The following is a 15,587-nucleotide window of genomic DNA, read 5'->3' as shown; positions in this document are numbered from 1 at the left end:
AATCTAATATCTGGCCATTATCTGGTGAAACTGACATATTTCCATACTTTGTAAGACATCTTCTCTCTGTTCTGGACCAGATTTTCTTTAGTGATGTAGGGAGAGTATTGGCACAGAATTCCTACAAATGGCATTAAATTTTATCTCAATTTTCTCCTAGACCATTTTATTGTGAAATATTCATAATTCATACCTGGATTCACATTGGAACTTGGGTCATTCCTTTGAGGAAATTGTATTACCACAACATTTATGCCTAAAGGATTAAGATCATTAGTTCAATTAGTGACTTTCTAACATTCACTCTGCTTTTGTGCTTAAAAAGCTAACCTTTAGAAAAGTATAAGCAGTACTGCCTAAACATCATGCATTACATTTTCACTAATTCGTAGAGCCAGTTTTGGCTCACTACTCCTTCTTGGCTAAAAAACGTCTAGAGGTTTGGCCCTAGGCTGGGCATAACTTTCAACTTTTGATGTCACCAAAATTTCTTATGTTTTTCTCTTGGTCCTACAATCATTGTTTCAACTTGACTCATCAAAGTTACACACCTGGAGTCACAGGCATTGTGTTGATTTTTTATATGTAGAAAAACCCTCCTCCTATGGTTGGCCTATTCCAAATTGTCTTTCCACTGCTCAAATTATTCCATTAAAATTACGAATCAGTTTCATTCAACAGACCTATAAATTTCTGTTCCAAAATATTTGCACATGACCATTTATCCTGCAAATCACTTAGGTGTCATTCAGATAGCAGATACTTCTAAGTAAAGCAGTACCTACTATATTAACCTGAACAGTATTAAAAATTAGACAGTTGTCACCAGTGTAGAGTCACTGAGGGATGGTTTCTGGGCATTTCATAGTCTAACCCCTTGTATTACTTAAGGTTTTTCAAATTGCTAAAAACATGTTCCCTGTAAAAGCCTATCTTGCATCTGATTCTCATGAAGATTTTTCATCCCTGAAATCATAATTAGTGTAGAATAATCGACCCTTTTGCTTTAAACTAGTATAAGCAGTACTGCCATAAGCATCATGCATTAATTCATAGTGCAAGCTTTTGCTTACCATTTCTTCTTGCATGACCAATGTCAGTAGGCCTATACGTTTGGTTACGGGAGCCTATGCTCATCAAAAATTTCAACAATCGATATCATGAATGTCCCGAAAAGGCCTCGTATGTTTTGATTGTACCTGCAATCATTGCCTGTTTTGTAACACTTGACTCACTAAGGTAACACAGCTGGAGACATAGTTTTTTTCTCTTATTTATATGTAGGAAATCCACTTCTCCTGGGGACGTCTTGTTCAAATCTGTCTTTCTACTGACCAAATTACTCCATTGAAATCACCAATCATTATGAGTCATGAGACTCCAGAATACTTTTCTAAATAACTTTGCACATAAAAATGCATCCTGCAAAGGACCAGTTTAATGGAGATAATAGATACTCCTACATACAGCAAGACCGAGTATATATTCATAATAAATATTAGAACCAAGGCCAGGCTTATCACCGTACCACTGAGCCAGAGGTGGTACCTGAGCCTGTAATAGGCTGTGAATTTGCATTTTATAAGTTGTAAATTTCTTACAATCAATTCCTTAATAAAAGCTTCCTTTCATCCGGTGCTCATAAGATTTTGTTTACCCCAGAGATCATTATTTATGTATGATGATTCGACACTTCTTTATATTTTTTGTAACCTTCATATATTTGGTACACCTTCTACTACCTCTGGAACTTTTCTCCCAAGATCTTAAAGCTACAGTGAAACATTGTTCTTTGTACATTGAATTTTATCATCAAATAAAATCTGACTTTTGATGTCACAAATCTTCCCTTCGCCTATCAACTGCTCTCTGAGTCATTGATCCTACTAGCTCTGCTTCATGGTGAAGTGTTCCTGCCCTTGTCCCTTTGTCATGTTACCCATTGCGAATGTTAAATGGCCTCTACTACTGCATTGGCCAACACTTTCTAGCCTATGTCTGTTTGGGGTATCCCGTTGGTTTTGCAAATGGATAAAAGAGAAGAAATGAATGTCATTGCTGTAATGGACTTATTGCTTGATTTACTCTATCCTAATCTGTATAGTCTGATAACATTCTCAATTTTTAATGTTTTTGTAATGTATCTGATAGAAGGGATTTCCAAAGGCTGACTTTCTAATCTAAATATTTCTAAGCTACTTGTTCTTGTACCAAAGTTTCTAGCACCTATCATATGTCTTTATGAAGGGCCAAAGATCTACTCTTTGTGGATCTGAGAAGAAACCATGATCAATTTATCATTCTTGAAATTTTAATTTTGTTTCCTTCTATTGATTTTAGCGAATCAGTTCAGGGTTCTTTCTGTGTTTTGATAATTCACAATCTCGAGGGTTGATTTTAATGACATATATAACTCCATCACATGGAGAAGACTCTAGTATACCCTATATTACATAAATTTCATCATGTAATATGACCTTGATCACTTTTCTATTGCCCATTGCACCTCACGACTGTGAACATTCTCTTCCCAGTAAGTTTATGGGCATGTCATTGTCGTATGTCCTTTTTTTTTTTTTTTATTATTAACTTGAGTATTTCTTATATACATTTCAAGTGTTATTCCCTTTCCCGGTTTCCGGGCAAAATCCCCCTCCCCCCTCCCCTTCCTTATGGGTGTTCCCCTCCCAACCCTCCCCCCATTGCCGCCCTCCCCCCATAGTCTAGTTCACTGGGGGTTCAGTCTTAGCAGGACCCAGGGCTTCCCCTTCCACTGGTGCTCTTACTAGGATATTCATTGCTACCTATGGGGTCAGAGTCCAGGGTCAGTCCATATATAGTCTTTAGGTAGTGGCTTAGTCCCTGGAAGCTCTGGTTGCTTGACATTGTTCTACTTTTGGGGTCTCGAGCCCCTTCAAGCTCTTCCAGTTCTTTCTGTGATTCCTTCAACGGGGGACCTATTCTCAGTTCAGTGGTTTGCTGCTGGCATTCACCTCTGTATTTGCTGTATTCTGGCTGTGTCTCTCAGGAGCGATCTACATCCGGCTCCTGTCGGTCTGCACTTCTTTGCTTCATCCATCTTGTCTAATTGGGTGGCTGTATATGTATGGGCCACATGTGGGGCAGGCTCTGATTGGGTGTTCCTTCAGTCTCTGTTTTAATTTTTGCCTCTCCCTTCCCTGCCAAGGGTATTCTTTTTCCTCATTTAAAGAAGGAGTGAAGCATTCACATTTTGATCATCCGTCTTGAGTTTCGTTTGTTCTAGGGATCTAGGGTAATTCAAGCATTTGGGCTAATAGCCACTTATCAATGAGTGCATACCATGTATGTCTTTCTGTGATTGGGTTAGCTCACTCAGGATGATATTTTCCAGTTCCAACCATTTGCCTACGAATTTCATAAACTCGTTGTTTTTGATAGCTGAGTAATATTCCATTGTGTAGATGTACCACATTTCCTGTATCCATTCCTCTGTTGAAGGGCATCTGGGTTCTTTCCATTTTCTGGCTATTATAAATAAGGCTGCGATGAACATAGTGGAGCACGTGTCTCCTTTATATGTTGAGGCATCTTTTGGGTATATGCCCAAGAGAGGTATAGCTGGATCCTAAGGCAGTTCAATGTCCAATTTTCTGAGGATCCTCCAGACTGATTTCCAGAATGGTTTTACCAGTCTGCAATCCCACCAACAATGGAGGAGTGTTCCTCTTTCTCTACATCCTCGCCACATCTGCTGTCACCTGAGTTTTTGATCTTAGCCATTCTCACTGGTGTGAGGTGAAATCTCAGGGTTGTTTTGATTTGCATTTCCCTTATGACTAAAGATGTTGAACATTTCTTTAGGTGTTTCTCAGCCATTCGGCATTCCTCAGCTGTGAATTCTTTGTTTAGCCCTGAACCCCATTTTTTAATAGGGTTATTTGTTTCCCTGCGGTCTAACTTCTTGAGTTCTTTGTATATTTTGGATATAAGGCCTCTATCTGTTGTAGGATTGGTAAAGATCTTTTCCCAATCTGTTGGTTGCCGTTTTGTCCTAACCACCGTGTCCTTTGCCTTACAGAAGCTTTGCAGTTTTATGAGATCCCATTTGTCGATTCTTGATCTTAGAGCATAAGCCATTGGGGTTTTGTTCAGGAAATTTTTTCCAGTGCCCATGTGTTCCAGATGCTTCCCTAGTTTTTCTTCTATTAGTTTGAGTGTGTCTGGTTTGATGTGGAGGTCCTTGATCCACTTGGACTTAAGCTTTGTACAGGGTGATAAGCATGGATCGATCTGCATTCTTCTACATGTTGCCCTCCAGTTGAACCAGCACCATTTGCTGAAAATGCTATATTTTTTCCATTGGATGGTTTTGGCTCCTTTGTCAAAAATCAAGTGACCATAGGTGTGTGGGTTCATTTCTGGATCTTCAATTCTATTCCATTGGTCTATCTGTCTGTCTCTGTACCAATACCATGCAGTTTTTATCACTATTGCTCTGTAATACTGCTTGAGTTCAGGGATAGTGATTCCCCCTGAAGTCCTTTTATTGTTGAGGATAGCTTTAGCTATCCTGGGTTTTTTGTTATGCCAGGTGAATTTGCAAATTGTTCTGTCTAACTCTTTGAAGAATTGGATTGGTATTTTGATGGGGATTGCATTGAATCTGTAGATTGCTTTTGGTAAAATGGCCATTTTTACTATATTAATCCTGCCAATCCATGAGCATGGGAGATCTTTCCATCTTCTGAGGTCTTCTTCAATTTCTTTCCTCAGTGTCTTGAAGTTCTTATTGTACAGATCTTTTACTTGCTTGGTTAAAGTGACACCGAGGTACTTTATATTATTTGGGTCTATTATGAAGGGTGTCGTTTCCCTAATTTCTTTCTCGGCTTGTTTCTCTTTTGTATAGAGGAAGGCAACTGATTTATTTGAGTTAATTTTATACCCAGCCACTTTGCTGAAGTTGTTTATCAGCTTTAGTAGTTCTCTGGTGGAACTTTTGGGATCACTTAAATATACTATCATGTCATCTGCAAATAGTGATATTTTGACCTCTTCTTTTCCGATCTGTATCCCCTTGATCTCCTTTTGTTGTCTGATTGCTCTGGCTAGAACTTCAAGAACTATATTGAATAAGTAGGGAGAGAGTGGGCAGCCTTGTCTAGTCCCTGATTTTAGTGGGATTGCTTCAAGTTTCTCTCCATTTAGTTTAATGTTAGCGACTGGTTTGCTGTATATGGCTTTTACTATGTTTAGGTATGGGCCTTGAATTCCTATTCTTTCCAGGACTTTTATCATGAAGGGGTGTTGAATTTTGTCAAATGCTTTCTCAGCATCTAATGAAATGATCATGTGGTTTTGTTCTTTCAGTTTGTTTATATGATGGATCACGTTGATGGTTTTCCGTATATTAAACCATCCCTGCATGCCTGGGATGAAGCCTACTTGATCATGGTGGATGATTGTTTTGATGTGCTCTTGACTTCGGTTTGCCAGAATTTTATTGAGTATTTTTGCGTCGATATTCATAAGGGAAATTGGTCTGAAGTTCTCTTTCTTTGTTGTGTCTTTGTGTGGTTTAGGTATAAGAGTAATTGTGGCTTCGTAGAAGGAATTCGGTAGTGATCCATCTGTTTCAATTTTGTGGAGTAGTTTGGATAATATTGCTATGAGGTCTTCTATGAAGGTTTGATAGAATTCTGCACTAAACCCGTCTGGACCTGGGCTCTTTTTGGTTGGAAGACCTTTAATGACTGCTTCTATTTCCTTAGGAGTTATGGGGTTGTTTAACTGGTTTATCTGTTCCTGATTTAACTTCGGTACCTGGTATCTGTCTAGGAAATTGTCCATTTCCTGAAGATTTTCAAATTTTGTTGAATATAGGTTTTTATAGTAAGATCTGATGATTTTTTGAATTTCCTCTGAATCTGTAGTTATGTCTCCCTTTTCATTTCTGATTTTGTTAATTTGGACGCACTCTCTGTGTCCTCTCGTTAGTCTGGCTAAGGGTTTATCTATCTTGTTGATTTTCTCAAAGAACCAACTTTTGATTCTGTTGATTCTTTCTATGGTCCTTTTTGTTTCTACTTGGTTGATTTCAGCTCTGAGTTTGATTATTTCCTGCCTTCTACTCCTCCTGGGTGTATTTGCTTCTTTTTGTTCTAGAGCTTTTAGGTGTGCTGTCAAGCTGCTGACATATGCTCTTTCCTGTTTCTTTCTGCAGGCACTCAGCGCTATGAGTTTTCCTCTTAGCACAGCTTTCATTGTGTCCCATAAGTTTGAGTATGTTGTATCTTCATTTTCATTAAATTCTATAAAGTTTTTAATTTCTTTCTTTATTTCTTCCTTGACCAGGTTATCATTGAGTAGAGCATTGTTCAATTTCCACGTATATGTGGGCATTCTTCCCTTATTGTTATTGAAGACCAGTTTTAGGCCGTGGTGGTCCGATAGCACGCATGGGATTATCTCTATCTTTCTGTACCTTTTGAGGCCCGGTTTTTGACCAATTATATGGTCAATTTTGGAGAAAGTACCATGAGGAGCTGAGAAGAAGGTATATCCTTTTGCTTTAGGATAGAATGTTCTATAAATATCCGTTAAGTCCATTTGGCTCATGACTTCTCTTAGTCTGTCGACATCACTGTTTAATTTCTGTTTCCATGATCTGTCCATTGATGAGAGTGGGGTGTTGAAGTCTCCCACTATTATTGTGTGAGGTGCAATGTGTGTTTTGAGCTTTAGTAAGGTTTCTTTTACGTATGTAGGTGCCCTTGTATTTGGGGCATAGATATTTAGGATTGAGAGTTCATCTTGGTGGATTTTTCCTTTGATGAATATGAAGTGTCCTTCCTTATCTTTTTTGATGACTTTTAGTTGGAAATTGATTTTATTTGATATTAGAATGGCTACTCCAGCTTGCTTCTTCTGACCATTTGCTTGGAAAGTTGTTTTCCAGCCTTTCACTCTGAGGTAGTGTCTGTCTTTTTCTCTGAGGTGTGTTTCCTGTAGGCAGCAGAATGCAGGGTCCTCATTGCGTATCCAGTTTGTTAATCTATGTCTTTTTATTGGGGAGTTGAGGCCATTGTTATTGAGAGATATTAAGGAATAGTGATTATTGCTTCCCTTTATATTCATATTTGGATGTGAGGTTATGTTTGTGTGCTTTCATTCTCTTTGTTTTGTTGCCAAGACGATTAGTGTCTTGCTTCTTCTAGGGTATAGCTTGCCTCCTTATGTTGGGCTTTACCATTTATTATCCTTTGTAGTGCTGGATTTGTAGAAAGATATTGTGTAAATTTGGTTTTGTCATGGAATATCTTGGTTTCTCCATCAATGTTAATTGAGAGTTTTGCTGGATACAGTAACCTGGGCTGGCATTTGTGTTCTCTTAGGGTCTGTATGACATCAGTCCAGGATCTTCTGGCCTTCATAGTTTCTGGCGAGAAGTCTGGTATGATTCTGATAGGTCTCCCTTTATATGTTACTTGACCTTTTTCCCTTACTGCTTTTAATATTCTTTCTTTATTTTGTGCGTTTGGTGTTTTGACAATTATGTGACGGGAGGTGTTTCTTTTCTGGTCCAATCTATTTGGAGTTCTGTAGGCTTCTTGTATGTCTATGGGTATCTCTTTTTTTAGGTTGGGGAAGTTTTCTTCTATGATTTTGTTGAAGATATTTACTGGTCCTTTGAGCTGGGAGTCTTCACTCTCTTCTATACCTATTATCCTTAGGTTTGATCTTCTCATTGAGTCCTGGATTTCCTGTATGTTTTGGAGCAGTAGCTTTTTCCGCTTTACATTATCTTTGACAGTTGAGTCAATGATTTCTATGGAATCTTCTGCTCCTGAGATTCTCTCTTCCATCTCTTGAATTCTGTTGGTGAGGCTTGTATCTACAGCTCCTTGTCTCTTCTTTTGGTTTTCTATATCCAGGGTTGTTTCCATGTGTTCTTTCTTGATTGCTTCTATTTCCATTTTTAATTCCTTCAACTGTTTGATTGTGTTTTCCTGGAATTCTTTCAGGGATTTTTGCGATTCCTCTCTGTAGGCTTCTACTTGTTCTCTAAGGGAGTTCTTCATGTCTTTTTTGAAGTCCTCCAGCATCATGATCAAATATGATTTTGAAAATAGATCTTGCTTTTCTGGTGTGTTTGGATATTCCATGTTTGTTTTGATGGGAGAATTGGGCTCCGATGGTGCCATGTAGTCTTGGTTTCTGTTGCTTGGGTTCCTGCGCTTGCCTCTCGCCATCAGATTATCTCTAGTGTTACTTTGTTCTGCTATTTCTGACAGTGGCTTGACTGTCCTATAAGCCTGTGTGACAGGAGTGCTGTAGACCTGTTTTCCTCTCTTTCAGTCAGTTATGGGGACAGAGTGTTCTGCTTTCTGGCGTGTAGTTTTTCCTCTCTACAGGTCTTCACCTGTTCCTGTGGGCCTGTGTCTTGAGTTCACCAGGCAGCTTTCTTGCAGCAGAAAATTTGGTCTTACCTGTGGTCCCGAGGCTCAGGTTCGCTCGTGGGGTGCTGCCCACGGGCTTTCTGCAGCGGCAGCAACCGGGAAGACCTGTGCCGCCCCTTCCGGGAACTTAAGTGCACCAGGGTTCCAGATGGTCTTTGTATGTCCTTAAATAAAACACTTGAATTTCCTGTCCCACTGATTTAACTCAATGAAAACTTATTTTATCTGTGAGATCGTGTCACATCCTCTAATCTCTGTGTAATCATTTTAAACTGTCAACACTGAATTTCAAGTTTTCTCGAATAGCACATACTCGGATGTAAGTATTTCAATCAACACTCTCATTTTCATAAGTATAATTTTCATAGTGAATCTAATTTCTGGCCATTATCTGGTGAAATTGACATATTTCCATACTTTTAAGACATCTTCTCTCTGTTCTGGACCAGATTTTCTTTAGTGATGTAGGGAGAGTATTGGCACAGAATTCCTACAAATGGCATTAAATTTTATCTCAATTTTCTCCTAGACCATTTTATTGTGAAATATTCATAATTCATACCTGGATTCGCATTGGAACTTGGGTCATTCCTTTCAGGAAATTGCATTAACACATCATTTATGCCTAAGGGAGTAAGATCATTAGTTCAATTATCGACTTTATAACATTCAGTTTGCTTTTGTGCTTAAAAAGCAAACCTTTAGAAAAGTATAAGCAGTACTGCCTAAACATCATGCATTACATTTTCACTAATTCGTAGAGCTAGTTTTGGCTCACTACTCCTTCTTGGCTAAAAAACGTCTAGAGGTGTGGCCCTAGGCTGGGCATAACTTTCAACTTTTGATGTCACCAAAAGTTTTTATGTTTTTCTCTTGGTCCTACAATCATTGTTTCAACTTGACTCATCAAAGTTACACACCTGGAGTCACAGGCTTTGTCCTGATTTTTTTTATATGTAGAAAAACCCTCCTCCTATGGTTGGCCTATTCCAAATTTTCTTTCCAGTGCTCAAATTATTCCATTAAAATAACGAATCACTTTCATTCAACAGACCTATAAATTTCTGTTCTAAATAATTTTCACATGACCGTTTATCCTGCAAATCACTTAGGTGTCATTCAGATAGCAGATACTTCTAAGTAAAGCAGTACCTAATATGTTAACCTGAACTGTTATGAAAATTCAACAGGTCTCATCACTGTAGAGTCATTATGAGATGGTTTGTGGGCATTTCATAGTCTAACAACTTGTATTTCATAAGGTATTGCAAGTTGCTAAAAATCTGTTCCCTGTAAAAACCTACCTTGCATCTGATTCTCATGAGGGAATTTTTCATCCCTGAAATCATAATTAGTGTAAAATAATCGAACCCTATGTAGAATTTCTATAAACTTTTTAATGTGTTATACCTTTTACTGCCTCCTGAAATTTTTCCCCAAGATCTTAAAGCTGAAATGAATCATTGTTCTTCTTACTTTAACCTTAACAAGTAAAGCTGACTTTTGATATCATAATAGTGCCCTTGCCCTGGAAATTATGGACATCTTTATTCCCCTAGCTCTATTTGATACACCAGTATTCCTGCATTTCTCCCTATGTTATGTAACCCACTGCTAATATAAACTGGTGTAATTCCTGCATTGACCAATAATTTCTAGCCAATATTTATATTGAGTAACGCCAATTTTTTTTCATGTGGATAACAAATAAAAATTGAATGTCATTGCTATGAAGGGCATATTTTCTGACTGACACTATCCTCAGCTGCAAAGTCTGCTAACATCCTCAATTCTTCAAATTCATGTAATCTATCAAAGAGAAAGGAAAACCAAAGGGTGACTTTCAAACCTAAATCATTGACCACTACTTGCACTTGTTCAAACTATTCAACCACCTATCATACTTCATTGTCAAGGGGTGTTTTACGGAAACATATCCAGTGTATTGTTCTTGGAATTTGAAACTTTTCTGCCTTCTGTAGTTTCTCAACTCAGGTCAGGTTCCGTTCTGTATTTGAACAGTTGGCAAATCCTGCAATTGATTTTAATGACATATATAAATTTATCTATGCACAATACTCTATGGTACATAAAATTTCCATATGTAATGTAACGTGGATCACATGTATATACACCTGTATACCTCAAAATACTAAAGGCAGTATTTACTGTAATGTTGTGGGCAGATAATTGACATATGGCCTTTAATAAAATACTCGACTTTCAGATCACACATATTTAAATCATTGAACAGGTTAGTTTATCTGAAAGCATATTTCACTTCCAATAATCTGGACATAATCATATTTAACTGGCGATTTTTAATTTCGAGATTTCTGGAATATCATAATAACATAAATTACTATTTACATCAAGCCACCTATTTCGATGAGAATTAAGTGCTTATCGATTCCTTCGTTCAGACTATTAACAGAAGTATTTGACATAGATTTCCTTATTTCCTAAGGTAAATTTTTTTGATTCCATTCTTTTTTATTTTTCTTAATTTTTTATATATTATATTTTTCATAGAGTCATAGAGAGAGTAGATGTTTAGGAACCCTACTATGTGAAGTAAATTTTATCTCAATTTTCTCATACATCGTGGAATTCTGTCATTTGTGAAATGTTCCTTTTTCATATCTGGATTCCCAGTGGAAATTTGTCCATTCCTTTGAAAAAATTCCAAGAGCAAATCGTTTATGCCTATGGGAATAAGGTCAATAGTTCAATCCCTGATCTTATAATATTGAGTTTAGCATCTGTGAATAAGCCTTTTGCCTTTAAACTACTATAAGCAGTACTGCCTTAAGCATCATGCATTAATTCATAGTGCAAGATTTTGCTTACCATTTCTTCTTGGCTGACCAATGTCAGTATGCCTATACGTTTGGTTACGGGACCCTATGCTCATCAAAAATTTCAACAATCGATATAAAGAATGTCCCGAAAAGTCCTCGTGTGTTTTGACTCTACCTGCAATCATTGCCTGATTGGTAACACTTGACTCCACTAAGCCTTCTATTTCCAAAGTATTAATTGCATATCGATTCCTGGCTTCGGACCATTAACAGAATTATTTGACCTAGATTTCCTTATTTCCTAAGGTACATTTTTTGCCTCCGTTTTTTTTTTAATTTTTCTTTTTTTGTAATTTTTTTATCTTTATTAACTGGAGTATTTCTTATTTACATTTTGATTGTTATTCCCTTTCCCAGTTTCACGGCCATCATCCCCCAATCCCTCCCCTTCCCCTTCAATATGGTGTTCCCCTCCCCATCCTTCCCCATTACCACCCTCCCCCCACCAATCACGTTCACTAGGTGTTCATTCTTGGCAGGACCAAGAGCTTCCCCTTCCACTGGTGTTCTTATTAGGCTATTCATTGCTATCTATGAGGTTGGAGCCCAGGTCAGTACATGTATAGTTTTTGGGTAGTGGCTTAGTCCCTGGTAGCTCTGGTTGCTTGGCATTGTTGTTCATATGTGGTCTCTAGCCCCTACAAGCTCTTCCAGTCCTTTCTCTGATTCCTTCAACGGGGGTCCCGTTCCCAGTTCAGTGGTTTGCTGCTGGCCTTCGCCTATGTATTTGCTGTATTCTGGCTATGTCTCTCAGAAGAGATCTACATCCGGTTTCTGTAGGTCTGCACCTCTTTGCTTCATCTATCTGATCTAATTGGGTGCCTGTATATGTATGGACCACATGTGCGTCAGGCTCTGAATGTGTTTTCCTTCTGCCTCTGTTCTAAACTTTGACTCCCCATTCCCTGCCAAGGGTATTCTTGTTCCCTTTTTAAAGAAGGAGTGAAGCATTCGCATTTTGGTCATCCTTCTTGAGTTTCATATGTTCTGTGCATCTAGGGTAATTCAAGCATTTGGGATAAGAGCCACTTATCAATGAGTGCACACCATGCGTGTTTTCTGTGATTGGGTTACCTCACTCAGGATGATATTTTCCAGTTCCAGCAAGGTCTTAAAGCTACAATGAAACTGTGTTCTTTGTACCTTAGCATGGTCAAATTAACTCTTATTCTTGATGTCACAGTCCTGCCTTCACCTAGCAAATGGTCTCTGAGTACTTTGATTATACTAGCCCTCTGTCATGGTTAAGTATTCCTTCATTTGTCTTTTTGTGATGTTACCTTTTGCTAATGCCAAGTGGCCTCTACTACTGCGTTGATCAATACCTTCCAGTCTATGCCTATTTTGAGCAACCTGGATTTATCCAAATGGATAAAAAAGAAGAAAATGAATGTCATTGCTTTAATGGCCATATTTGTCGATTTACTCTATCGTCTACTCTAATGTTTGTTAACATCCACGATTTTTCATATTTTTGTCACCTAACAAATAGAAGGGATTTCCATTCTCTACTTGCACCTGTACAAAAATTTCTAGCCCATATCTTATTTCTTTGTCAAGTGCCAAAGTTCTACTCATTGTATACATGGGAGGTAACCATGTTCAAGTTATAGTTCTCAGAATTTTAACCTTGTTACTCTCTGTAGTTTTGGCAAATCATTTCAGGTTTCTTTCTGTGTTTGAACAATCAACAATTCCGAGGATTGTTTTTAAAGTTATATATACCCTCTTTGCATGCAGAATACTCCATTTTACACTAAATTTCATCATGCAATATGTCTTTGAACACTTTTATATTGGTCATTGTACTTCAAGATTGTGAACATTCTCTTCCCTGTAAGTTTTTAGGCATTTCACTGTCATATGTCCTTAAATAGCAATTGACTTTCACGTCCTACACACTGAACTCACTGAACACTTCATTTAATCTGTGAAAACTTGTCACTTCCTATAACCTGGATATAATAATTGTAAACAGGCCCAATTCAATTTCATGATTTCTGGAATATCATATTAACAAACATTCCTATTTTCATCAAGACTCTCGTTTCTATAAGTATTAAGTGCATATTGACTCTAGTTTCTGAGGTGAAATTGACATATTATTCCATACTTCATAAGATACCTGTTATATTTACCAGACCAGGTTTTCCTTAGTGATATGGTGAGAGTAGCAGCTCAGGAATCCTTTGAAGGGCATTAAATTTTATTTCAATTTTCTCATAGACTATGGACTTTTTCTTTTGTGAAATATTCATAATTCATACCTGGATTCACATTGGAACATAGGTCATTCCTTTGAAGTAAGTTCAGTTCGTGATTTTATAACATTGAATTTTGCATTTGTGTGTAAGATATTTAACTTTAGACAGGTATAAACAAAAGTGCCTTAAGTATCATGCATTAGATTTGCATTAATTCATAGAGCTAGATTGGGTTCACTATTCCTACTTGACTGACTAGAATTAATAGGCCTACAGGTTTTGTCGTGTCACGTAGCTTGTCATAATTTTCAAATTTTGATGTCATGAAAAGGACATGTGTTCGAATGTACCTGTAATCACTGTCCCATTGGTAGCATTTGACTCATCAAAGGTGTACAGAAGGACTAACAGGCTTTTTTCCTGATTTATATGTAGGTAAACCACTTCTTCTAGGGATGTCTTGTTCAAAACATTCTTTCTACTGCCAAAATTTCTCCATTAAAGTCACTAATCATTATAAGACAGGAGACCTAAAGAATTCTTTTCAAAATAATATGTACCTGACCATGTATCCTGCAACTGAAGCAGGTGTCATTGAGATAAGAGAGACTTGTAAGTATAGGAAGACCTAATACTTTGACATAATAAATATTAGAACGAAGACCAGTCTCATCACCATCAAGTCAGCCAGAGGGGGTTTCTAGGCCTTTAGTAGTCTAAAACTTTTTACTTCATAAGATATTGAAAATTTCTAACAATCAACTCCCTATAAAAACATTGCTTGCATTTGGTTCTCATAAGATATTTTCATCTCTGATATCAAAAGTAGTTTATAAGAAACCATTCTCTAGAATTTCTATAACCTTTATAAATGTGGTACACCTCCTACTTCCTCCTGAACTTTTCCTCCAAGACTCTTAAAACAATGAAACATTGTTCTTTGTACTTTAGCATGATCAAATTAAATCTGACTTTTGATGTCATAATATTGCCTTCCCTCTAGCAACTGCTCTCTGAGTATCTTTATTCTACTAGCTCTATTTCATGGTTAAGTATTCCTGCATTTGTCCCTTTATGATGTTACACATTGCAAATGCAGTCTTGCCTTTACTATCGTGTTGACAAATATATTCTAGCCTATATGTATATTGAGTAACCCAGATTTTTCCAAATGGATAACAAACAAGAAAATGATTTTCATTTCTGTAATGGACATATTTGTTGATTTACTCTGGCCTCAGCTCTAAACATCCTCAATTGTTTAAATTTTTGTTACCTAACAAACCAAGGAAATTTCAAAGTCTGAAATTTTAATCTAAATATTTGAACTCTACCTCCACTTGTACAAAGAAACCAAGCACCTATCATATTTCTTTGTAAAGAGCCAAAGATCTACTCCGAGAGGACATGGGAAGTTAACATATTCAAGGTATAGTTCTTTGAATTTTAAACTTGCTTACATCTGAAGTTTTGGAAACTCAGTTCAGGTTCCATTCTGTGTTTGGACAATTTACAATTACTGCAGTTGTCTTTAATTACATATATAACCTTGTCACATGCTGAATACTCCATTTTACACTAAATTTCATCATGTAGTATATCTTTGATCACTTTTATATTGGTCCATGTACCTCAAGATTGTAAATGTTCTCTTCCCTGTATGTCATTGTCATATATTCTTGAATAAAACAATCGACTTTCTGGTACCGCACATTTAACTCATTGAACACTTTATCTGTGGTAACTGTCACTTCCTATAATCTGGGTATAGTCTTTTTAAACAGGCAAATTTGAAATTCAAAATTTCTGGAATATCATAGTAACATATGTTTCTATTTTCATCAAGACTCCCATTTCCAAAAATATTAAGTGCATGTCGATTTATGTTTCTGACAAGTAAATGCTGAAATTGACATATATTTCCATACTTCCCAAGACACCTGTTCTTTTTATTGAACCAGGTTTTCCTTAGTGATTTGTAGAGAGTTGCACCTCAGAAATCATACAAAGTGCATTAAATTTTATCTCAATTTTCTCAAATACCATGTACTTGTTTTAGTTGTGAAATATTCATAATTCAT

The 15,587-nt window shown here is 37.1% G+C and overlaps 1 protein-coding gene across 9 annotated transcripts in view; it reads right to left on the bottom strand.

Moving 5' to 3' along the window:
- Positions 1-15,587, bottom strand: part of Skint5l (selection and upkeep of intraepithelial T cells 5 like) — a 238,361-nt gene that overhangs the window by 112,173 nt on the left and 110,601 nt on the right. For 6 of the 9 annotated variants that reach the window (XM_087551531.1, XM_087551532.1, XM_087551533.1 and 3 more), the window contains 2 exons: positions 9,004-9,066; positions 194-256 (listed from right to left, as the gene is read on the bottom strand). In XM_087551531.1, the coding sequence (XP_087407657.1) occupies positions 194-256; positions 9,004-9,066 (126 nt within the window). The remainder of the gene's footprint in view (positions 1-193; positions 257-9,003; positions 9,067-15,587) is intronic. The other 3 variants (XM_087551535.1, XM_087551536.1, XM_087551537.1) reach the window with 2 other exon arrangements.

The sequence above is a fragment of the Rattus norvegicus genome, chromosome 5 (assembly GCF_021556685.1).
Source record: "Rattus norvegicus strain SHRSP/BbbUtx chromosome 5, alternate assembly SHRSP_T2T, whole genome shotgun sequence".
Classification (NCBI taxonomy): Eukaryota; Metazoa; Chordata; class Mammalia; order Rodentia; family Muridae; genus Rattus; species Rattus norvegicus.
This window is presented reverse-complemented; position numbering and strand designations above follow the sequence as displayed.